Source organism: Equus asinus, chromosome 10 (genome assembly GCF_041296235.1).
Source record: "Equus asinus isolate D_3611 breed Donkey chromosome 10, EquAss-T2T_v2, whole genome shotgun sequence".
Classification (NCBI taxonomy): domain Eukaryota; kingdom Metazoa; phylum Chordata; class Mammalia; order Perissodactyla; family Equidae; genus Equus; species Equus asinus.
The window spans coordinates 83,659,389-83,685,117 of record NC_091799.1 but is presented as its reverse complement, the minus strand read 5'-3'; the positions used below and the strand labels follow the sequence as shown (position 1 = coordinate 83,685,117).

Below are 25,729 nucleotides of genomic sequence, written 5' to 3'. Positions count from 1 at the left end.
CCACAAACCTTTAATTTGTCAAAAACACAGTATCTGTGAAGTGCCATAAAGTGAAGTGCAATAAAGTGATGTATTCCTGTAATTATAATTCACCAACTAATTACCTACTTCCATCTTTAACATCAGCCTGCACCTCAGAAGTGCAAGCTCCATCAGGGCAGGACTCCGGGATGTCTCATTAACTACTCTGGCCCAGGTTCCTAGCCATGTACATGGTCCCCACGAACACATTCCCTGCTCCCCTCACGCAGCTAAATCCTTCCCACCCTTTATGGCCCAGCGCCAGTGTTGCTCCTCTCTCTGTTCTCCCAAAACAACTGCCGTTACCATCACACCACTCACCATGTGCTGCCTTGCATCATGACGTACTGTCTGGATATGTCACATCTTCCACAGAGAATACAAGCTCTAGAGGAGAGAAAGAATAAAATAGACATAAAAATGTTTCTCAAGCTGCTAACGCTAGAGAACATTTCTGCAATTATCTCAAGACTGATTTTGCATTCTAACAAAATTAAGACCATGGTGAACTGAATTAAAGTTTACAACTAACTTCTAACATGCCTTTAACACTTGTCTTGCTGACTCAAAACAAGCGGTAGCTAAAAAGACTTTGGCATATTCCATCTCTAATTTGCTAAAAAACATAGGGGGAACAAATCATTTCTCCTCTTCCTCTCCATACTCTAGTTTCCTTCACAGTGGGACCAGCATTCAGATTCAAACATTAATCTTATAAACACAAGAGTTGTCCTTAATTTTCATTCTCAGCTCTTCCCATAGAAGAATGTTGTAAACATAAATGACATTCCAAATACTTAAACTTCAGCGAAATGTTTTAAAAACTCAAATAAATATTAAATGCAAAAAGCTTTAATGTAAAGCGTCTCCCTAAAGTCTTTCTAACTAAAAGTTTTACCAACAGACTTAAGGTAGATTTTCAAATGGCTCATGAAAATAATTTCAGATTATTTAACTGTATCAATCACTGTGTATAATAAATAGTAGGCAGCAAATAATTACTGATTAATGATTATTATTCAGTCCAAGGCCCTCATGATAAACCTAGGGCCTAGACAGCTGATCTTGCCACCACAGGCCACTCACTGCCAACAGAATCAAATTCAAATTCCATGCTTGGCATTTAAGGCCATCTACAATCTGGACCCAACTTCTTCCAGGCTTATGCTCCATTACCTTCCCCATGAAGTAGCTATGACCCCAGATTTTCCCAGTTGCCTAACATACCAAGTACTATCACCCAGCTTGTTATTTGCACCCACTTTCTTAAAATCCCCTATGAATCTGCCCACTGAACTTCTACCCATCTACCTATGTCAAATGCCATCTCTTGTGAAGCCTTTCCTGGTTCCCTTTAGGAAGTAATCCCATCCCCTCTACTTCCATTTGCTCTTAGGCTGTACTTACTTCTTTTACAGCACTTACCAGAGACTGCCTCATATTATAGTCAAGTGTGCACATGTCTAACTCCTCCACTAGAATATTAGCTCCTTGACGACATGGGTTGATTCATAGTCATTTCTGTATCCTTCACAGCCCCTGGCAGAGCATCCTGCACACAGTAGGTGGTCAATAAATGTTTACTGTCTCACCAATGGTATATGTTTCTATGCTGCTACTGTACATTTCCCTTCCACATATATCCACAACGGATTTGCACTATCAAAACCAGACCAAAAACAGGCCTTTTCACTCATTCATGCAACATTTAATGAACTTACACATGTGGGGCACTGTTGCAGGCCCTGGGGATTCAAAGACGAGTAAGACAGACACACAGCCTGTAGGACTCAAGGACTCAGAATCCATAAATACATTTTTTAAAAAATAATATAATGCAATAAACACAAGAAAAGAGGTATGACAGAGTTCCAGAGGAACACAAAGGAGTGTGTTGAACCTAGAAGTGGGCAACAGTCAGGATCACTAACACTTGTACCGTATGTAACAGCTGAAAATTCACTATTAGATCCTCACGAATATTTCTATAGATAGAATATCTGAAAACACTGATCACGAAACTGACCTATTAAAGGCCTAGTCAGGCTGTGTTGTGGATGCAAACTTTAATTCAAAAGTCAAGGAAGTCACTGCAACTGGAACAGTAATTATGTTCTGCATCTGCCTACTCCTAGGTTGCTGTTTGGAAGAAGGGAAACTGAGGGAGCTGTTTGGAATGTTTACACGTCCAGGAACATCAGTCTATGTTGAAAGAGTTGCAAAGTGTGGCAACATGTTTATTAAGGACACTCTCTTTCCCCCAGTTGAATCTACAGGCGGGTCACCTTGGTCCCGCTGATGCATAATTGCGTGTTTCCCCGTTTGCATCTCCCGCCAGACTGGGAGCCCACGAAGCAAGCTCCCCTCGGAGACCCGCGCGGCCTCCGGCCTGGACCATCGCACGCGCCCCACAAATGAATGAAAGGTCTCATTTTTCACTTCTATTTCTTTGTGGGATCCGGCCCTAGGGTCGCTTTTATGCCCTTAGCTGCAGATTTGAAGAGGGGATCCCCGATCCTAACTCCCAGGCGCCTCTCGCCTCAGCCCCAGGATGCACTCCAGCCCTGTTTAAATCCGGACACTTGGAAGCACTCCCTCTTCCAACACCCGCAAGGTGCCCTTTTTACCTACAAAAGGCTCTCCGGCCGCGAGGTCGCCGTCAGAGCAAAGCCAGGCTTATAACTGCAGCCGCCAAGATCGTAGCGCCGCCCGCGCCTCCGGAACAGGAAACGGAGGGAATTAAAAAGCAAACCTGAGAAAGCGAACCAAGGGGGAGAAAGCTCGGGGGCTCGCCGCAGCGCCCTGTGCGCGATGATTGGTGAGTCAACAAGAGCGATGGACACCTAAGCCAATCGCCCTCGTCGGGCCCTCGGGCGCCCGCCCCCTGCCCTCCGCATTCTCCAATCCAGAACCGCAACCGGGTGAGCGCGCGTTTCCACCCGGGAAGGACAGTGGGGCTGCCGCTGGCTGGACGCTGCCGGGTTCTAGAACATGAGCGACTCGGCGGGGGAGCGCGCTCGCCTCCGGCGCTACCCCGAGCTCCCGGTGTGGGTGGTGGAGGACCATCAGGAGGTGAGCGGGCGGCTGCCGGGCGTGGGGGCAGAACCGCGCCAGAGCCAAGGAGGCGGCGGAGCCTCGGCTCCCGAGGCCAGAGAGAGAAGCAGCATTTGTTGTCCGCGCGGTTCCATTGCTGTGGGGAAAAACACCCCAACGGCTAACTTGGAAGAATAGGCGCTGACGTTTATGGGGCGCTTACTACGTGTGGAGCAACTCATTTAACCCACATGGTTTGGCCAAAATCCCGCGACCAACAACGGGTGGCGTCGGGACTCGAACACGAGCAGCCTGATTGCAGAGCTGTCTCCCCAGCGTCTCCATCACAGCCCTGCCGCGGAGGTGGGAGGCTTTGGTTCCGAATGTGGGCTGTCGTCTGAGATGGAACAATCATGGTAGCACTCTTAGGGCCGTTAGGAGTATTATTGTGTGCATGGTGTGTACATCGATCTTTTTAACACGGTGCCCCACATTTATAAGGCACTAAAATGATGCCTTAATCTAGACTTCTGGAAGCCTACAAGGGGGTCCCAGGAATCGAAGACTTTTTTTTTTTTTTTAAGTAGCGTTAATAGGCCTTGGGAGTTCTCTTGACATGAAAGAGGAAGAGTGATTTCGGATTTGTGGATGGAGAAAGTTAAGAGGAGAGGAAGCTTGGCTTTCTCAGGATCTAAAGGTAGGGTGTATGGACCTGAGAGAGAGAGAGCAAGCATGGGTTAGGCGGTGCTTTCAAATTCGGTTTTAAACCCAGAACTATAGAGACTGTACAGGACAAAGTGCCTTACAGGCCACCTAGCCTCACCCCACCCCACCCCCGCCCCCACCATCCTAAAGGTAGGGAAAATGCCCGGAGACCCAGGGTGGCTTGAAAACATCGTTGATGCCAGAATGTATATTAACTGGCAGTTTTTTCCGGATCGCCAGTCCTTGTCCGTTTCCCCACATTTTTTGTTGAGTTTGTGATCGGGGCAAGATGGCAGCAAGAGGTGCCCACCTTGGGAGGTGCCAGCTGGCAGTTCTGAGGAAGCTTGAGATCATTATCTAAGCCATCTACAAAGAACAGATTTTATACCAACTTAGTGTGCTTCCAATTGCGGGCGGTTATGTTTAGCATTGTTTTTCAGTCTGCAGTTGAGTGTACACTCGTGATTTCAGTGCCAATTCGGAATGTGTGCATGTGTGTTTTACAGGTCCTGCCTTTTATTTACCGGGCCATTGGCTCAAAGCATCTTCCTGCCAGTAATATAAGGTTTGTGCATTTTGATTCACATCCAGACCTCCTTATTCCTGTGAATATGCCAGCGGACACCGTGTTTGATAAGGAAACACTTTTCGGGTAATATGTGGTTTTCCTATTCTTTCATGTGCTTGAAATACAATTTGCAGTAGATGATAAGTAATGGAAATAGACTTTGCTGAGCTCATGTGTTTTGTTTTTGTTTTTTTGCCTTTTTTATTTTATTTAGAGCAAGTGTGGACAAACTTTTTCTTAAAAGCCAGGTAGTATTTTAGGCTTACTGGCCATATGGTCTCTGTTGCAGCTGCTTATCCCTGCTCTTGTAGTGTGAAGGCAGCCATAGACACTATGTAAACAAGTGACTGTGGCTGTGTTCCAATAAAACTTTATTTACAGAAACAGGGGCCCAGCCAATGTTTGCCAACCTCTGCTTTAGAATATAGAATTTTAGAAGTAAAAGAGGCTATAAGAGTTATCTGAGCTAGTTCTCCCTTCCTTTCCCCTTTAAAAGTCTGGATACCGAGGCGCAAGAAAATATGTGTGAAACACATAGTTGAATAATTGTATAGGCAGCACATCTTTAATTTGTATATCCTTCCTTCCAGTATTGAGTGCTTCCAACCTCCCAATTTGTTTTGTTTTCAGGTCACAAATCCTACTGACTTTCAGTTATATAGAATCTTCAGAGATGGAAGTGAAATTGGGAATTTGTGGTCCATTCTTCAGGGAGGATCATACCTAATGTATCTCTAAATAATGACTTACCAGCTTCTCTTCTGTAGTAAAGTTCCCTGAAGTTCTGTCACTGTCTCTTTATGTACATAATTGTTAGAATGTAGCTTCCTTGTACAATATAAAAAGTTACATGGCAGTAATTTTCCTGTTATAATAGAAAATTAAAAGATAGGTGCTGATGTGAATTAGTTTTAGCCTACAACACTTCTTTCAGTTAACTTTTTCCAAAACTGCAATTCAGAGCACTAATTTCTAAAGAAATGTAGTACCTCTACCATTGTCCTTACTCTCTTTTATATTTAGAGGTTTTATATTTTAGAAATTGAAAAGAAAGAATTATGAAGCAGGTATGCAGACTATACAGTTAGTCTCAAGATTCCTGTATTCCCTTAAAAATTATTGAACTTTTTTTTTCGGTGAGGAAGATTGGCCCTGAGCTAACATCTGTGCCAGTCTTCCTCTGCTTTATGTGGGATGCCTCAACAGCATGGCTTGAGGAGTAGTGCTCAGTCTACGCCTGGGATCCAAACCTGCGAACCCCGGGCCGCCAAAGCGGAGCATGCAGACTTAACCACTACACCATGGGGCTGGCCTCTAAACTTTTTTTTAAATGTGGGTTATATCTATTGATAGTTAGCGTATTTGAAATTAAAACTGAGAAATGTTTAAAATACTAATTCACTTCAAAATAATAATAGGCCTTTATATTTGTTAGCATAAAAAAGATATTTTTATGAAAAATATATTTTCTAAAGCAAGAAAAATTTAGTGAGAAGAGTAACAGGGTTTAAATTTTTGCAGATCTCTTTAATATTTGCCTTTATAGAAGACTGCTGGATTCTCATATCAACTTCTGCATTCACTCTTGCCATATATTGTTTTGGTGGAAGTATATGAAGAAAATTCAGGAAGAGTGTTTTCATAGCCTTTTCAGATAATTATGATTATTCTTGAGTACTATACCAAAGCTTAATAAGTGGTAGTTTCTTAAAGCTTAATTGGAATGTAGGATCAAATGATTCAGACTCAAGTCAGAATAACCATGGTTTATCAGTTTTTCTTTCAAGGAAAACAGTGTTCAGCTTGCAGTTTAGTCGCAAGTGCTTTTCCTTGAGACGACCATTGTACTTCAAAGTATGTAGCAGAAGTGCTTTCTGTGAACTTCTCATTTTGCCACACCAAATATTTGAAAATGTATGCTCAGGATCAAGGTTTAATAAAATCATAAAGGACATTGTTATATGAAACTGGTTTGGCAGGGGGCGCTAGTGCTTGGTAGTGAAGAATACAGTGACTACTAATAGAGTTTGGTGCCATTGCCTTGACTAATGTTAGGACGTCAACCCGCCATTGCTTTGCACCATCAGTGCAAATGTGAATACAATAAAAAAGGGAACTAATGCCTTAGTGTTATTAGGAAAATTGTTTTGAACTAGCGATCACCCTGAAGAGGTCTCAGGAACCCCCCCAGGTGTCCTCAGACCACACTTAAAATATTGTTGTGGTTGAAATTACATTTGGAGAAAAACACTCACTAACAGTTTCTATGCTTTCTCGCTCTTTCTTTTCCAGAGAATTAAGTATTGAGAATTGGATTATACCTGCAGTTTATGCTGGCCATTTTTCTCATGTAATATGGCTTCATCCCACATGGGCTCAGCAAATCAGAGAGGGCAGACATCACTTTTTAGTGGGCAAAGACACTTCTACCACAACCATTAGGTAATTTCCTCACATTTATGACTACGACAAGAGTTGAATGCTGCTTCTATCTTATTTTGGATCCCTGTAATAACATAGGTATCTCTACACACAAATGGTGTCACATAAAGCCTCAGCTCTTCCAAAAAGAGTTCTCAAAACACCAAGAACAAGTTCTCACATCTCTTGACCTTCACAAACCATTTGTGTTTGTTGCTAGTCAAATTGGTTTTTGAAAAACATGATCTTCACTCTTTGGTATTCTGGCTCCACTGATGACTAATTCCATTAATTCATTTAAGTACCTTATAGATTATAGATTTAATGATATATTTTCTTATTTTCTTTCAACGTAACTATTGTCTGCTGAATTTAATAATTAGCTGAGAAAAAGCAAATTTATCTCACTTTGATTTTTTAATAAATCCAATGGCTGAAAAATAGATTTGGGGTTTTAATTTTATTAGTATGATTAGCTTTAGATAATTACTTAATTTAAATTAAATTACAGCATCCTCTGACTTGAGTTACATGTGAAACTATTTTTGTTGGATAAGTTAATTAACCAATGTTTTGTGTAACTGGTGATTCTACAATATCTTTAGAAATATCAGAATGTTTTTGTCTTTCTAAATTCTCTTGTGATGAGATGAATGTTTTAAGCAGTCAAACCAAAACTTTCTAGAACGTGAAGGATAGTGGGATGAAATGGTAATACAGGGAAAATGAAATACAGTCTTTCTCATGAAAATGATACTTTTTATTTCTGATTTATCCTTAATGATTCAATTAACTTTCGCTGTATGTTCTTATCAATTGCACAAATAACTTTGTTTTGTATACCTGATGATTGTATTTATTGAGGATATAGTGTGGAATAAATAATAGGGCTCTAATAAATGTTAATAGATGTTATTCATAATACTGGTATATGTGAAAGAGTGTCAGAGTTTTTATTGAGTACTTCAGTGAATAGGCCTAATGTAACCTGTAGTAGGTTTCTGCAAAATCAAATAATATTGGGCAATCTGAAACAGACATTGAAACTCAATGTGTAATAACAATATTAAGATTTTGATTATCTCATGATTTTAGTCTTGGAAGTAAAACTTTGCAAGAGACAGACATACACACAGGTATGCGGTCTGATATGTATATGTGTCTTTGTATGGATATGAACAAAGTAAAACATCCATTATTAAAGAATACAGATTTAGGTTGGGGATGCAGCCTTTGTCTTTCTTAGGATGGTATGGTTTTTAATAAACCTGGACGTTAGTTTTATTGTGTCATTAATCTTTTTTGGAAAATTTTAACTTTAAGGCTGTATATGCTGGAGGAGGGTGGACTGGAAATAAATATTAACCATTATTTTAGTTGGATAGAGCCTGCCTCTGGAAGCAGCATTTGGTTTTGCTATTCAAAGTACTTACCAAGGCATAATATAGTTGAAAAGCTAAGAACGTACTGATACATAAACTCAGAAGTCTGCGACTGTGAAATGCATTCTGCACATGTACGAGATTTTTTTAAGTTGCTTTTCACATTAAAATATTATGTTTCTATAAATTTTAATCAAGTTTGAAATATGTCAGAGGGAGCTTCTATTAAGATAAATTATTTCCAGATATAATTTTTCTCAGGTGATTTTTTTGATAAAGTTTCCGCTGGTATGAGAGAGATCCAAAGCACTGGCGTAAACAGGATTGCTTGTTACTTTCTCATATTTAAGTGTATTTCACCACACACCGTGCAGGGCCCGTGTGGCAGCTCTGCAGTTGGGGGAACCCCAGTTCCGTCTATCTTTTTGCTTCACTGTCTCCAAAGAGTATTGCCTTTGTCCTCATGGTCCAGGGTGGGCTTGCCACTTCCATGTTCATATGCCAGTCAGTGGTAGGGGAGAGCAAGAGTGTGTACACTTCTCTTCCATTCCCGGCCTTTGGCCAGAGCTTAGTCACGTGGCCACACCTAGCTGCAGGATAGACTATGAAATACAGTCTTTACTTTGGGCAGTTGTGTCCCCAGCTAAAAATTGGGGGAACACTATTTCTACAGAAGAACAAAAAATACAAATATTAGAGCTAGCTCTCAGTTTTTATCAAATATGTCCTTTCTTAAATTTCTGCAATGCTATGGAAATGCTATGTGAAATGTCAGTTAATTTGTGTTTTCGTCTTTAAAATAGTTTTTTCCTCTGATCCAGGGTTACAAGTACAGATCATTACTTCCTAAGTGATGGTCTTTATGTAACTGAAGACCAGCTAGAGAACCAAAAACCTTTACAATTGGATGTAATTATGGTAGAACCTTATAAACTCTGTAACAATCAAGAAGAAAATAATGCAGTGTCTTCTGCTAAGAAGCCAAAGTTAGCAATGGAAGACACAGAAAGCACTGCCTCTACTAACTGTGACTCTTATTCAGAAGGACGGGAAAAGGACACAGAGACACAGAGAAGGAGCCAAACTTGCCTAGAACCATCGTGTTCTTCTGAAAGCCAGGAATGCCAGACTACAGTCAGCACTGGGGAAATTCTGGAAATTTTGAAGAAAGGGGATGCATTTGTTTTAGATATTGACTTAGATTTTTTTTCAGTCAAGAATCCCTTCAAAGAAATGTTCACTCAGGTAAATGTGGTATTTTTTAAATGTAGATCTTGAGAGTTCTGTGACACTCCTCTAGATCAGAGATAAGCAAACTTCCTGCCAACAGCCAGATAGTAATTACTTTTGGGGGACCCCATATGGTGTCTGTCACATATTCTTCATTGTTGTTGTTGTTGTTTTAAACCCTTTAAAACTGTGACACCATTCTTAACTTGAGGGCCATACAAAAACAGGTTGTAGGCCATGGGTTTCTGATCCCTGCTCTAGATAATATTCGTTATTTTGCATTTCTTAATTGGAGTAATGTGTACATGGGTTATTGCAAAAGGTAAAATCATATAGAACAAGAAAGTGTATACACTAAACAATGTGCCTCTCTTCCCACACCCCTATTCCCTAGTTTCTTACCTCAGATACAAATATCAGGTCCAGTTTTTTAGTGCATCTTTCCAGAGATAGTCTGTGTATGTAAAACCCTGTGTGACAAATTTTGCACTGAACAGTGAGGGGCCTGATTACACATGGACTACTTGTAGCTAATGATTCCGGCCTGTGATCATTATGGTAACTCATCAGATCTTAAATGCAGATCGCAAGACACTATTAGTATGCACAGATCTGAGACAGAACTATGCATTTAAGAAACTGATAAACTTACAATCCAAGTGAGCATTCGTAGGTGCATTTTATGGGCACATGTAACTGCTTAACTTGAACATTTGGGAGATTATTCCTGGTCTGTTCTTTCTGGAATTCAAATTAACTGTCTTTTTTCGACATGAGTTCAGTATTTGATTTGTAATGATGATGTTGCACTTTACGATCCTTATTCTGTATATGTGTCAGAAGCCATCATGATTTATCTAAATTATCAAAGAGCTCTAGAAGGTACTGATTAAAAATAGTGAGATTTGAGGATTTAGTGTAATCTGCAACAAGAATGGGGGACCTATAGTGCTCTCCCAACTTGCAAAGAAGTGGGAAGAATTGCTCTGTTTCTTTTCTGCTGTTGCATGTAAAGCCTGTGACTAACCACCATCTCTCAGAATTATGAAATGACCTTAGACATTTTTAGACAACTTGAAGTATGGGTATACCTGGAAGCCGAAGGACCTCACTTTAGGAAAATTTATCCTACAGACATACCAAATATTTGTAATGAAAAATTTATATAAGTTTACATAGAAACTTAAAGGCAGTTACTCCTTTTCCAGTGCTATCAGGAAACTGGGGAAATGGAGATTTCTGTATCCTTTATACTCTTTGGTACTATGGAACTTTTTGAAAAGAGCGTGTAATTTAATAGCCTTTTTTTTTAATAAAGTCAGTTGTTTACCTTTTAAGAGCAGGTTCAGACGTCAGAGAGAGTTAAGTTCTGTTACTTCTGCCTATTAGCCATATGATCTGGGCAAGTTACTTAACCTTTCTGATCCATAGTTTCTTCATGTATAAAATTGAAATAATAATCATACCCACCTCACAGGACTTTTAAGATGAAGATAGTGCCACAACATTGTTCTTAATGAACTTTAGCTTTTACATATAACCTCTTCCTGACAATCTCCTAAATAGGATTATTGGGGCCGGATATACCCGCCTATAATGGGGCAATCTGGCTGTGCTCAATCCTGCACAGTCTGAGCGTAGCAGCATCCTTCTTCTGTTGCATCCTCCTCCACTGTTGCCTTTGAACTCCAGAGTTCTCTTCTGGGGCAGAGAAAGGGCTGCAGAGGGAACACGGAGAGTTTTGTTGTTGTTGTTATTAAAGATATGTGTGTATTTCCTATTAATACTAAAGTCTGTTTAGATCCTAGGATGTATTCATTTGTGGAGTGGAATATTATTAGAAGTATTTTCATCTCATTACAAATTAGCCATCAAGTCTTCTTCCAAAGCAGTTGTTGTACATTCCTGTCTTGTCCAGATGGATAGAGTTATCATGGTGAAATATAATGTTTACAATGAAATCTGGATTATACATTTTACCAGATTTTCCTAGTCTAACCTTTAAATGATTATCTAAGAAATTCTCCTTGTATCACAGCCATTTTCCACTTAAACTATATTATTGCAAAAATTAATTTTTTTTTCCAGTAGATGGATTTTTGTTTTGTTTTCCAGGAGGAGTACAAAATCTTACAAGAGCTGTACCAATTTAAAAAGCCCGGTACCAACCTGACAGAGGTATTCTCTATTTTTTTTGTGTGTTTTGTCTATTTATCACATATCTAATAATCTCTTACAGCTTATTAGAATGCTCTCAAACAACTGTCGAAAATCTTTGTTTGAGTGTGTTTATTGGGGAAGCCCATGGTTAGTACTTGAAAATCATGTTTTAACTAATTGAACTGAGATTTTTATTGTAATGGGATTTTACTTGTTCTTTTAAAGAGTAACTGTGTATTCTCGGCTTTTTGATGTGTTTAAAGGAAGATTTGGTAGATTGTGTTGATACTCGAATTCATCAGTTAGAAGATTTAGAAGCTGCTTTTGCTGATTTGTGTGATGGTGACGATGAAGAAACTGTACAGAAATGGGCTTCCAACCCTGGGTAAGACCCTCAAACATTTTTTTCCCCCAACTTTACTACATTTCAGTTCTAGTTATACTGCTAAATTTTCTAGATAAATTACTTTTTAAAAATTATTAAATTTCAAGACAAATTTAGTAACAACAGTTAGCATTTATTGAGTGTTTTCTTTGTGCCCAGTATAATTCTAAGATTTTTCCTTGCATTTTCTCACTTATTCCTTAGAACTACTATCAATAGAAAAGTAAATTTACTAGACAGGGAAATTATAGTGTGAAAACCTGCCTCCTTTTAAGGATAGCCCAAGTACAAGTAGAAGAGTTTATTTTCAAGCTGCCTGTGGCATAAGGGAGCAAGATTTGAAAACTGAATTCTTTCTTCATTAGGTCATTTATTTGGCCGATTCTCTCTGTGTTAACATTACCTTGAAAGTATGGAGAGAAAAGTTCTTTTGAAGTGATCATCTGTTGATTTGGGGGGTGGGGTAAAGAATGCCTTTAGTATTAACCCTAGTTTGAAAGAATATTGACATAAATAATATAGTTACTTTTCTCTTCTCTGAAATAAATTCTTTAAATGGTGTAAACTCAAAAAGCAAGAACACGAAAATAAAACTACCAGATACAAACTTTTTGTGCCCGTGAGAATAGGAAGACCAGAACTAGCTTATTTTCAAATTGATCTCCCACAAACTAACTGAGATTATTCTCCACAGTGTAAATATTAAAAATCAGTCAAAGATAGCAACATAAAACAGAGAGTTAGAATCATAGTACTTTGAGCCACTAAGATTTGCTATGTCACAGTTGTTATTGAAAATAATTCATCAGATCTCTAGAATACAGAAGAAACTGGACCAGAGATTTGCCTCAAAGGAGAGAAATTGTATAGCTAAAAGATGAAGTATATGAGGGAGAAACATCATCTTTCGCTATGTGTATGTATTACCTACTCAAAATATTCGGTGTAATTTTCACTTAAAAATAAAATATTCAAAAATGTCCCTGAAATATAAATACCATAAAACTTTATCACTAAGGAAAGCAGTGGTGTGGAAGAATAAACCATAATGGTTCTAATCACATCAGTAAATATTGACCAGGCATTTTAACATCAGTTAATGCTTTTTCTCTTGAGTATAGGGAGCTAGTTCTAAAAATGATTCCCTTCTTTTGAAATCATGATGGGAGAGGGAGATGTAGAAATAAGTCACGGAATATGATTCTTCCTAGAAATACTGAAGAGTATCTACTATTTTGTGATTTTGTGATGTCTTGAGCAAAGTTTAAAACTTAAAACCAAAATAATAGCCAGAAAATCTTAGAATCCTCAATCTAGCCCATAAATGGGGGCTACCTTCCGCTGAAACCCACCGTGCCTGCCGAGCATGCCCAGTTAGCTCTTCATCACCTGCAGGGAGTTCTGTCACAGACTTGAAGAAACAAGGAGACTACAACAGTGATGAGTTTAGAGTGTGGTTGGAGTTGGGAGAAAAAATAAAATGAAGGACAAGTAGGAGCAAGAAAAGTCTCCCCAAACTTCCCGTGCCCCTAAAGGGCCAGACTCTCAGCCTAAAAGAGTCTTCACTACTCCTGCAAGTAGAGGAAGTGGGTGATGAGGGCCCAGAAGCCCAGAAAGGATCATCAGTGAAAACGTAGAAGTAACAGGATGAGTAGAGAGATGGGCCTCCAGGCCTCCCTTTTCCTTTCTTTTTTCCCTCCCAGAAGATGAGTAGATACTGGGGGAGGAGGCATTAAAATACTAGAAACATTAATTAGTCAGGACTTCCAAAGAGTTCCACCTAAATTAGATAACTTCAAAGCACCACTGTTCCTATATCAGACGGCGTAGAACTTTTCCGCTTATATTTATACATATCAATAAATATATGTGCTTAATTTTTTCGTAAAGTTTCAGGAAACTATCTTTTTCATCACAGTGTGCTAAAGGCACTCAGTTTTCTTGCCAATCAAAATGATTTTTAAAGAAGAGGAAAATCTGTTTCTTGAGTGCTAATTTTCAATCTTTAACACAATCTGTAATCTTTTAGGTAGGAAAACAGCAGGGAACATTCATTTCTTGGTGTGGTATTTTAAGATGATATTTGAATAGCTTTATCTTTCATTTCCCAGGCATCATATGAAACATACTGTTACGGGTAAATTTTAACTGTAATGTATCATTTGCTACTGTAATTTTAGTTGAGGTGGTGTGATGTTTAATTGAGGGGTGGCTCTTTTCCAGAATGGAATCACTAGTTCCACTTGTACAGAGTTTGAAAAAACGGACAGAAGTACCAGACTATGAAATGGTAAATAATTTATATTGAAATATAAAATTGACCCTTTAGAAAGGCATTTTTCTGGGTAGAAAAATGTGCTTTCTGTTAAAGTGACTCACTTTTATTTGTATTCCTGAGAAGTGCAAATGAATTATTTTTTAAATGAGAAGGAGAAGAAGATTGAAAAAATACATACTTTTTAGAAGCCAGAGCACTGGAAAAGTTTTCCAGGAAAAACATGCTTTTCCCAATTTTATGTATGAAGGGGAAGTGCCGTGTGTTTTTTTTCCTATGGTCAGATCTCTCCTTGCCAGAGAAAAGAAAGTGTACAGTTTCTGAAGTTGTCCCTTCTGTATTGATTCTATTTTCTACTCCTTTCTCCTTTCTTTCCTCTCTTTCTGAGAATTTTTCTGAAAAACCAGACAGAAAGACAAAAGCAGGCGCTGTGGCAAGTATCTTAAGTGTATTAGCCGTGTACCTGCTGTGTTTGCAAACAGTGATCGGAAAGCTGTGGCAAAAGAGGATGCCTTTAGTGATCGTTTCTTTTATTTTTATATCATTTTGCAGTCTTTGAAGCACAGATTTTCCCATTTGAAGTGCAAGTGCCTTTTCCCAGATTTTGTGCCAGAGCTGAGACCTCCAAGTCGTCTGCTCCTTCTACTTCTGATGCTCCTTTTACTTCAATAAATTGTGTTTTTGCTTTAATGTTTTATTTAGTCGTGGTATGCAATCAAACCAGCTTACCTGAACTGAAGTTTACATACTGATTTAATGCTAACGTTCTAAGAATAAAAAATACCAGCAAAAGAATATTTTGGTTAAACCAGAGCTAATCCAAGACCCACTCATTTTTTTAATGGCAATTATTAAGAATGATAGAAGACACTTAGGATTTTAAAATGCTTAGAGCTCACGTGACAGTATCGAATGTGTCTTCATGCAGGTCTACTTTAATCATTACGTTGCATCTGGATTTTCTGGTGATTGGGAGGGGGTTGTACATTGTTGAGAGAAGGGATGGTGTGGGCTCAGTCACAGGTTCTGTAATCAAATATGATGTGCCTATAGCTACAGTGTTAGAACACCAAGTGTTTTGATCATTTTAGTAGAAAAGAACATGCAGAATCTGTCATTTTACTGCCTTGATTGATTGGTCCCAGTTAAATCTTTGATGTATACCCAGAACCTCCAATAAAATAGCAGATTAGTGGTTTTTTCCATGTTTTGCTCTTATGTACACTAGGCAAACTATGACATACTTGAGTTCCAGTTTTCAAAACTTTAAAGCAGAGGCTGTAAAATGTCAGCCTGCGCGCCACATCTACCTTTCAGGCATATTTCGTTTAGTGCTAAGACTGGAACACCGGCCATTTACATTTAAACTACTTATGTAGATATCAGTAGTGTGTGGTTACACAGGGGATACACAAGACACCCTGGTAACAGTAGGTAAAATAGGGTGGGAGGAAGACTGTCTTGTATCCTCTTGAAGCTTTGAATGGAGTGCTAGGTGCATGGATTTAAAAAGTAAGCAAAATAATGTGTTGAAAGAAAAGGTGAGACTATTATGTACAGTTTTATATCAGCTTTTAGAATCTAAGTGACATAGATAATTTGCTAGAAAATGTGAGTTAACAAATTACACTCAAAGACAGAAACTGAATGAATCCAAAATCACAAAATAAAGAAATAGTTTAAGAATTATTCCTAGAAAAAGCATTAGGCCCAAACAGGTGTACAGGCCAGTTCTTCTAAAACTTCAGAGAATAGATAACTTCTCTTGAGTGGAAACTGTTGAGGAAAAAACAATCCCGGTCCACAAAATATTAAAAGATTTGTCAGCAAGGAATTAATGGTTAAAGAGTCTTCTAAAAACAGCAAAGCCTTACGGTGTAATTTGTAATTATCTTGCTTTCAGGTTCACCAGGCTGGTCTAACCTGTGATTATTCAGAACTTCCTCACCATATCAGCACAGAACAAGAAATTGAGTATCTTATTCAGTCTGTATATTATTTACTGAAAAATTTACCAAAACCTACTCTTGTGACAATTGCAAGGTAAGTGTGGTAGCCTGTATAATGGCCCACCAAGGACGTCCCTGTCCTCATCTCCAGAACCTGTGACTAGGTTGCCTTATATGGCCAAGGGGACTGCAGATGTAATTGACTCAAGGATCTTGAAATGAGGAAATTATCCTGGATTATCTGGGTGGACCCCGTGTAATCACAAGGGTCCTTATACAAGGAAGGCCGGAGGGTCGGAATCAGAGAGATTGGGAGATACTGGGCTGCTAGCTTTAAAGATGGAGGAGGGGGCCACAACTTAAGGAATGCAAGCAGCCTCTAGAAGCTGGGAAAGCAAAGAACAGATTCTCCCCTAGAGCCTAGAGAAGAAATGCAGCCCTGCCAGCACCTTTATTTGAGGACTTCTGACCTCCCACAGGACTGTAAGATAATAAATATGTGTTGCTTTAAGCCACTAAATTTGTGTAATTTGTTACGGCAGCAGTAGGAAATTAATACAATCTCCATAGATGAGTCTAATGATTACTAATACAGTAATTCTTAACATTTTTTACCTACTCGGCTCAAAATTCAGATGGTGTATTTTCTCTTCTCTGTTTGTGATGATCAGCAAACAACATAGAGTGCTTATTATCTTGTCTTCGAATTTGTCGATAGAAGAATTCCATTTCTGTGTCCTACAAATAAATGGTGAACTGCTGCCATGTTTTAAATTTGAACATACTAATGTGCTTGAAATGTTACAACAATTTAAGAAAACTTTCTTTTCAGTCTTTGGGCTTGTTTTGTATAGAACTGTGAGGTCCTAAAATAATTACTTTAAATACTCAGGCAAATAAGATTTATATATTTTATGACAAATATTTTGTCACATCCCTTTACCATCCTGAAATGAAATTCATAGACAATCTGACCTAAATACACACATAATTTAAATACATATAGATATTACACATAACATATAGATAATATAATTGTCTTAGTCCATTTGGGCTGCAATAACAAAAAATACCAAACCAGGTGGCTTATAAACAACGAAAATTGATTTCTCACAGTCCTGGAGGCTGGGAAGTCCAAGATGAAGGCACCAGCAGATTCAGTGTCTGGTGAGGACCTGCTTCCTGGCTCATAGACAGCTGTCTTCTCCCTGTAACCTCACATGGACGAAGGGATGAAGGAGCTCTCTGGGGCCTCTTTTATAGAGGCACTAGTCTCATTCCTGAGGAGTCCACCCTGGTGACCTAGTCACCTCCCAAAGGCCTCACCTTCAAATATGATCACATTGGGGATTGGGTTTCAGTATATGAATTTTGAGGGACACAGACATTTAGTCTACAGCAATAACCCTCCTATACACATAATTTTTTTTTTTTTTTTGAGGAAGATTAGCCCTGAGCTAACATCTGCTGCCAATCCTCCTCTTTTTGCAGAGGAAGACTGGCCCTAAGCTAACATCCATGCCCATCTTCCTCTATGTATGGGATGCCTCCCACAGCATGGCTTGCCAAGTGGTGCCATGTCCGCACCCAGGATCTGAACTAGGCTGCCGAAGCGGAACATGCAAACTTAACCGCTGCGCCACCCGGACGGCACCCATATACACATAATTTAAATATGCATTTATATATGCGTACACACAAAAGAAATTGTAACATAAAGGAGAAATGAATGTAATTGACAATAAAGTACAGTCATATGCCACATAATGGCATTTCAGTCCACGATGGACCCCATATATGACAGTGGTCCCACAAGATTTAGTAGTGTGTAGTATATGGTAATCTTTGTACTATATCATACAGTCATAGTAATCTTTAGTATTATAAGATTTAGTACCACGAAGCCTGGGTGTGTAGTAGCCTGTGCCATCTAGGTTTGTGTAAGTATACTCTTTGATGTTTGCACCACAACGAAGTTGCCTACCAACACATTTATCAGAATATTCTCATCATTAAGTGATGCATGATGGAAATGATGTATTAAAATGCCACAGTAGACTTGCATCTTTACAGAAAGTCACTGAATGTAACAGTTACAAATGCAGACAGATACTCATGTGTCATATTGACCAAATACCATGAGCAGCCCTGCCATAGTAACATGGTTTTTCTGGTCATAACAACCTCATGGTAAGATTCTGAACTTAAAGTCCATCCTTGCTCAATTCACAGAGTAATTGCATTCCTAGAATATTTAACCTATTTTTAATTCTTTAATCCATTTTTAAAAATACTTTGTTCATATGTAGAAGAGTATTAAATTCTAGACTCAAAAGATGAAAAACAGGTTTTTTACTGATGTGAGTGCCCCATGGGCTTTGGAAAGTATGCAGGACACAGGACAATTATTCATATTTCAGGACTATCCTGCATATTGCAAGCATTATAGCAGCCCTGCCCTCTTGCCCTGGCCTCCTAGTTGTCTTTATGACAATCAAAAATGTATCTACAGATTTCCAAAACTCATTTTTGGGAGTAGTTCCCATCAAGAACCACTCTAATGGTGTATTAAGCCAGAAATCTTTTTGAAAGCATTGAAGTACCCTTTATTTGTTAAGGCTTATAAATTAAGCTTTTTCTTCCGATTCTTTAAAGTAGATCTTTATCTGTGTGTCTATGTTAGACCGTATTTAATAATTTAACATTGCTCTATACCATTTATTGTGTGTTGAATGTTTACATCAAGGCTCAAAAATAACCTGATCACCAGGGAATGGAATGAGTTTATCAGAAGTTTTACAGATTATTTCTTTGTCTAAAATACTTGTGATAAGGAGTGAGCTAGATAACTAATTCCCTTCCCTTCTATAAAGGTTTCTACGCCCCTCTTTCCAACCCATCTTCCAAATGGCTTTCCTCCCCCGAGTCCAGAACCAGGAGATACTGATCAAATCATTTCAGATCTTAATCCACCTGTTAATTGCCAGTGACATTGTAACTGCCTGGTGCCACTCAAGTTGTATTTGGGGATTCTAGAAAGACTCTCAAAATACAGATTCCTGCTCCATCCTGCTTTACTCTTTTTTCCTTAACACTACGTAGGAAACTAATCCCAATACCAGCACATTTCCACGTTTCGTTTTGGATGATCCTGTACACTTGTGTAGTTAACAAATTGTTTTTAGCAGCAGAACCCTTTTATCAGTTGGAAAGCCTCTGTCCTCGTAATGTCTAGCCCTACTGTACACGTATGAAAAATAGAAGAAAGATGCCTAGTCACTAAGATAATAAGCCTCAGTGTTCCCAAGCAACATCTCCCTTCCAGGGATTCAGCCATCTGCTGATTAAGCACTAGAGCTTTGAAGACATCCTGTGGTCTCAAATCCTGTCACCAGCACTTCTTACTAACTCTGTGACCTATGCAGATGAATCTTTCTCTGTTTCAGATTCATCTAAAGGGACGGTAAATGTACCTATTTCATAGGAACCTAATTCATGTCATGTGCCTGACATAGAGTAAACATTTAGTCGTAGCCTTCAACTGTAGTAACAGTTGAATTCCAAAATTCAACACACCTTCATTTTTATGTTATATTGAAATCAAGACTTACAGGCTTTTCCTCACTGCTCAGTATGATGTCATCCTATTTTATGTGTATTTTTCTTTTTCTTCTTGGTTCCAGGTCAAGTCTGGATGATTACTGTCCTTCTGAGCAAGTTGACACCATTCAAGAAAAAGTCTTCGACGCGCTACGCTCCCTCTATGGGGCTCTAGACATTCACCTGGTGTATTCCACAGAGCCCTCTCCGTCTTAAAACAACAGAACACTAGGCTCCTGCTGCATCTTGATGTAGTAACAGAGTTTTCATTAATTTATTTGTAAATGAGTCTTCCAGAGAATACTTCGTTTATATATTAATTTTCAGTTAAAATCTTTCAGGTATTTTGAATCTCTAAACAGATATCGCCAGTTGTTGAATGATGGCAGTTTTTTTGGCATCAAGTCTGCCCCCAATTGATGAAACTGTTACTTATCTACCTTTCCATCGTTTTCTTCACTTTCATGAGGGGTTTTTTTTTTTCCCTCTTTTCCCCCCAGGTCAGTTGGACTGTATGGGATTCATTCAGTCATTCAGTCATTCATTTATTCACTCAACTGACTGACATTTATTGAGCACTTACACGTGCCAGATTTAATTACATGCTGGGTATGTGGTAATGAACAGAATAGACAAGGCCCCTGCCCTCTTGGGGGACAGCTGAGAAACAAATTACAGTTTGTGAGAAGTGTTGTAAGCAAAGGAAAACCACAAACATGTGTTTGGCATGCTCTTAGTACTCAGGGCACCTTGGCCTTACAGGAAAGTGACATTCTCAAAAGCTACTACCAAAAAAAGTGAACCAGTTGCCAGTCCATGAAAATGTTGCAGGAAGTCTGCCTTTCCAAGACTGTTGGGATTGTGGCCCCGCTCTTACCGAATGCTCTCAGCATGGCTGGGATTGAGGAGGTCTATCTGAGCAAACTCAACCAAACAAAAACCAACTTTTCTTTGCTAACAGAAGAGCCCTTCAGGGTTTCTTGTGCCTCCAGTTGGTCAGTGTGGGCATCAGTTATCCTTATGTTTCCTAAGTGCCACTTTATTGGCAGTCTGGGTTAATAATTTTTTCAAATAAACTAGCTTTTTATGTAAATAGTAGGACAAAAAGTTAAATCCTTAGTTCTGATCTACCATAAATACCCACAGACCTAACTGCCTTCCACCAGCCTCCCCATGAGTAAGACACCCTTACTCATGGAACTCTTAGTCATGGAACTTTTCCTTTCCTTAGTTTGCCAAGTCTTCCTCTCGTCAGTATCCCTCGTGTTCAGTATTCATTTTTAACTATCTTCTTGATTTCTTTTCCTTTAAAAGGGAGGATGGCATGTAAAGAGAAAAGAGATCCATCATTCCTCAATCATAACAGCTTTTGTTTTCATTTTTGCATGTAATGCTTTCAGACCTTGACCACATGTGTACCTGTTGAGTTGCATGTAGCTAAAATTATAGTGTTACCTAACTATCTGATGCCTAATACACAAGGTCACATTACCATTGCCACTCAGTAGATGGCACCAGATCCCATTTTTCCACTGATTGTGTTTTCCATCGAATTTTTCTTGTCACCAAATTGATTTCGCAAGGCTGATAGTGTGAATGCTTATTTCTTTTGTGAAAAGCAAAGCAAACTGATTAAGCTTTCCATTTTGATAGAATATTATATGCCAGAAAGCTTTATTTCTCTGTAAAATCAGGATTATAAAATAGCGCTATTGTTTATTTTTAAATTTTTTTATTAGAGTTCTGTAATTGGATGTTACTTTTCTGAGTAAATTATTTTCTGTGCTGAAAGAAATAAAAAGGTATGTTTTAAAGATGTAAAACCAAACTATAGCACTGATTGATTGTCTGTGATCTCCGTGTGTTCACAGCATTGATCTCATGGGTGTGGTTCGTCATGGTTTCTGCGACTCCCGTGAACTCTGCTGTGATTCCTCGTTGCTTTAATTCAGGTAGAATAAAAGAGCAGCAGCTTCCTTTGCAGGAACACTCAGATTGTTTAGTTCTTGTGCTAATTCTCTTTGAAGAATAAAATTGAGTCCCTACTTGTTGACTAGAACCAACTTAGTAAATTGTCTCTGTGGATTTCAAGTAGGAAGATGCTTAGTTTATCAGGAATCCTTCACTTGTGTTCTAAGTACCAGTGAGGAATGCCACAGTACAGTGTCTTGGATTATGTGCAAATATCACCGAAGCATGGGGTTTTGAGCAGCTTTTTGAAAATGTGACTTAAATATAGGCTAGGCCTAGATTTGATACTTAACAAGTAGATATTTCGCAGTGTCCGCGGGGCAGGGGTTTTTTTTTTTTTTATCTCTTCTGAAATAGTTTCTGTAGCCATCTATCATTGAGTTTTCTAGGTCCCCAAAGAATTCTTAGTCAAAGGCCTTCACTCTTCACAGGATCTTCTCTCCAAATGTTCCTTTTGTTTTAGCAGTAGTGGCCCTGGATTGCTAGCGGTATATCCATCTGACTGCCAATAGTTTACAGTCAATGGTCTGTTTCTTAGTACAGGATTATCTCATTCACCATACATCTCAAGAGAAAGCACTGTGGTGAGACTGAAGGAGTTTCTGTTGGAGATCTTTCAGAATGCTCGAGATGCGCGAGGATCAGCTATATACATCTCCTTGACTGGCCTGCGTGTACCCCTGGTCGTCCTTAGCTGCAGCACTCCTTTGTGTTGGTTTCTGAACTAGCTGGTTGTGGATGCCTCTGTGGTTTTATAGTTCTGGCTGCACTCCTGTGGTTCCAAACATCAGTGCCATCCTTCCTCTTTATTCTCATTTAAATTCCTCAAATGCAGTTATGGTGACTAAGGAGGTTTCTGTGAACCTTGATTCTTAGGAGAGACTTCTCTGAACAGTGAATATTCTGGTCGCTAACTGGAAGGGTATAGCTTACCCTTGCAAATTAGTAAGTTTGAGTTCTCTACGTTAGCATCTTGTGAGTTTCGTTCCTGGGATTCAGAAGCAGGAGTCCATTACGGAGGCTGAGGCAAGGCTGGGCTTGCACGATCTCACTTCCTTTGAAGACCTTCCATGTTGAGTAGTCAGCCAGCCTTCAGCTACAGCATTCCCACCATGTCTAACTTCAGATCACTCTTCAACAGCATGCAGATCTCGGAAGGCCGTCAACCAGCCATCAGCACTGCTGAGAAGCCTCAGTGCCCCAGTTGATGCACATGCCAAGACTGAGACGAGAGGTGCCGTCACTGAACTGTAGGAGAGCACAGTGATAGAAGTGGGAGCTTCAAGGGCTGCTGCCTGGCTCCAGTGTCCCCTTCTCCATGTTCCAGCTGCGTGACCTCTCTAAGCCTCAGCTTCCCCTTTTACAGTAAGAGAAGAACTCATCAGGCTATTGTGAGGAATAACACATATAAAGCCCTTAGCACAAGAACCATCCAGGGAACACTGGCTGTTATTTCCACGTCAGCCCTACTCAGACTCGCCTGCGATGGCTACTCAAGGTCTCAACTGCTCTTCTCATGCCTCTCCTAAATACTCATTTTTTAAACCGGACATTAGCTTCCACTCTATTTCTGTGAATAGAGAAATTTGTTTCTTTATTCAAGGCAGGTCCTTGCCCATAAGGAAAGAAGTAACAGGGTGTTAAAGCAGAGTTACTCATAATTTAAAGCTTTTGTCTTACAATGGGTGTGAGCATTTACTCACCGTTTTAAGACCTGTGCTCATGTGCAATCTTGAGGGGCAGGGAAGTCAAAGCCTGCCCAAAGTTTTTTTCCTCCTTGCGCTTTCCTGCCTGCTTGTAAATGAAACTAGAATTTGTGATGCTAAACCCCTGATGTAGACAGTGTTGGGAAGTTGCTACTCCCTGGACTTAGAAATTACCTTCATAGAACCTAGAGTTATCCTTACCATTTTTGACATTGCTTATTTATAGGTGACCACAAGCAAAAAAGTCCCTCATGAATCAGCATGACAGGGAAGTCAGGGCAGAGTGAGTATCTCCAGTTCACTATTATTTCCAACCCTTCACACGCATTTCCTTCACCGGAGCCTCAGCCTTACCACAGAGCAGCCGCCTTTTGGGGGTTAAGGAAAGTGGAGTCCTTAGAAAAAGGGGGAGCACCTGTCAGCTTGGCCAATAAGGTAATATGGCAGCCCATCAGACATGACCCTCATGGCTCAAGGATGGAGAGAGAAGGACGAAAGCAGAGTTGGAGCTAGGCTTGAAAGCCAGCCTTTTGGACAGAAACTACCCTGAGATCTGCTCAGTGGCACCATCCACCCTCGGCAGCGTTGCCTCATCCGGAGCAGGGAATGAATGGCACCATCCCCACAAAGGGGTGCCTGAAATATCGGTGGCTTTGAAATCAGTGCAAGTTCAAATACTCCTCTGGCAGTTACAAGTTATGTGAACTTGGCAACTTAACCTGTCAGAGTCCCTTGTTTTAGGCGTGGTTCAAGGCCACCCTCTGTTCCTAAGAAGGACTCAGTGCTCCAGTCTTGCACGTTAGTTAGCAGTTACATCTGCCCTCCCCAGTAGACCATGAGCTCCTTGAGGGCATCATCACACATCTTTGTAGCCCAGTCTCTGGCACAGCCCCTGTCATAAGACTTCAAAAAATGTTTAATGAATTAATGAGTACAGAAGATATTAGTGGTCACTGGAAGCTTGGTGGTAATAACCTTATTATGTACCATATATTATACATCCTCTTGTGAGCATGCTGCCTTTGAAAGCAACTTGAACAAATAAGGGTATTATTACAAGAAAACACATTTACTGAGGTTTAGATTCGTGTTGAACAGGTGAGTCCCAAAGAGCTGAGAGATAATACCTAACGATCATGTCCATAGAATAACTGTTATCAACAAAAGAAAAGCAATCGTGTCACTTTTCCAGATATCTATGATCTGTTCTCTTACAGACATGACCTGATAAGAACCATGTTCCACGATGCTTAAAGTAAGGATATCTGGTTTAAGGAGAAAAAAAACTAATGGTTTATATAAAATAAAACGTTAATCTCATTTTCATAAAGTCCAAAATGTGTTTCTGCTTAGTAGGCTCCCATTCAAGCCAGGATTCTGGGACTTACACTCCTTGCATCTTTAGTTCTGCCATCTTCAATACAAGGCTTCCCAACTTTTTCTGGAGGACATCTCCATTCTGCCTAACAAAACAGAGGATGGAGGATGATGTGCAGGAGGCTTTTCTGTGCCGGGTCCATCACTTCCTGACTGCAACAGAAGCTGGGAAATTACTGTGTCATGTGCCCAGAAAGAGGAAGGAACAGCTTTGGTGAAGACCTGTCATTCCCACAAGACCCAAATACATACTGGGATTTAATATATAATCAGGGTGGCATTTTTTATCAATAAGGAAAGGTGAATTATTTAATAAATGATGCTGAAGTACTGGATAGCTGTCTCAAAAAAATCAAGTTGGATTCCCAGTTCACTCCCTAAAATGAAATGAATTAAAATTGAATCAAATGTGAATGAAAAGAAAAGAAGAAACTATTAGAAAATGCAGGAGAAAAGGGATGGTCATTTTACAAATAAGCCTGCCTGCCTGGAAGATTCAAAGAACTATGGAGTCAAGATTGGGTAGTGCATCCACCCAAATACAACCATCCCAGGTTTCACGATGCTATTTCTTCCCTTTCAGGGCTCCAACATTAACGGAACACCTGCCTGGCTCTGCATTCGGCATCCGTTGTAGCTCTGACATTTTTATCCTTGTATTCTGAGGCTAACAGTCAGCATGGTCTGCCCTCCTGCTGCAGAAGGTGAAAGTCTGAAGTCATCGTGCAAGCCTTCTGGCTTTTATAATGCCCTGGGTTGATAGTTGGCTGACCTGGTGTGCCATTCTATCTCTTCCAGGCTTCCAGGAAAGTTAGTAAAAGTCAGCCACCTCTACAATGCTTATAATTAGCGTTGCCCTATGCCTTCAAGAGCTATAACTATTTCCCAGCCCAGTCCCTTCCACCTGTATCTCATCCTAAACAATCATGATGAAAGTCTAGTACCC

The 25,729-nt window shown here is 39.6% G+C and overlaps 2 protein-coding genes across 21 annotated transcripts in view; one reads left to right on the top strand and one right to left on the bottom strand.

Moving 5' to 3' along the window:
* The window catches only part of DROSHA (drosha ribonuclease III), a 127,314-nt gene extending 124,530 nt beyond the window's left edge, over positions 1–2,784 (bottom strand). For 10 of the 19 annotated variants that reach the window (XR_011506523.1, XM_070519824.1, XM_070519826.1 and 7 more), the window contains exons 1-3: positions 2,649–2,784; positions 1,447–1,573; positions 343–408 (exon numbers count right to left, since the gene is read on the bottom strand). Coding sequence is in view for 18 of the 19 variants with exons in the window: in XM_070519824.1 (XP_070375925.1) it covers positions 343–362 (20 nt within the window). In the remaining variant the exon portion in view is untranslated. The remainder of the gene's footprint in view (positions 1–342; positions 409–1,446; positions 1,574–2,648) is intronic. The other 9 variants (XM_070519825.1, XM_070519827.1, XM_070519831.1 and 6 more) reach the window with 1 other exon arrangement.
* Positions 2,785–2,923: 139 nt separating this feature from the next.
* C10H5orf22 (chromosome 10 C5orf22 homolog) lies at positions 2,924–21,509 on the top strand. 2 transcript variants are annotated; one of them, XM_014866311.3, is made up of 9 exons: positions 2,924–3,093; positions 4,266–4,411; positions 6,620–6,769; positions 8,952–9,375; positions 11,476–11,538; positions 11,784–11,905; positions 14,129–14,195; positions 16,084–16,223; positions 19,813–21,509. In XM_014866311.3, exons 1-9 carry the CDS (start codon positions 3,013–3,015, stop codon positions 19,943–19,945), a joined length of 1,326 nt encoding a protein of 441 aa, XP_014721797.3. In that variant the 5' UTR covers positions 2,924–3,012; the 3' UTR covers positions 19,946–21,509. The 2 variants fall into 2 exon arrangements, with proteins under 2 accessions (XP_014721797.3, XP_070375924.1); XM_070519823.1 differs by lacking the exons at positions 16,084–16,223; positions 19,813–21,509 and adding an exon at positions 14,733–14,978 and having other exon boundaries at positions 2,942–3,093.
* Positions 21,510–25,729: the final 4,220 nt, after the last annotated feature.

What these genes read in the sequence shown, in the direction of transcription:
- C10H5orf22 (XM_014866311.3), top strand. Translation starts at nt 3,013, where the DNA reads ATGAGCGACTCGGCGGGGGAGCGCGCTCGCCTCCGGCGCTACCCCGAG. An exon ending in CCGGTACCAACCTGACAGAG is followed by an intron (nt 11,539 to 11,783) that starts GTATTCTCTATT and finishes ATGTGTTTAAAG; the next exon opens with GAAGATTTGGTAGATTGTGT. An exon ending in AAGTACCAGACTATGAAATG is followed by an intron (nt 14,196 to 16,083) that starts GTAAATAATTTA and finishes TCTTGCTTTCAG; the next exon opens with GTTCACCAGGCTGGTCTAAC.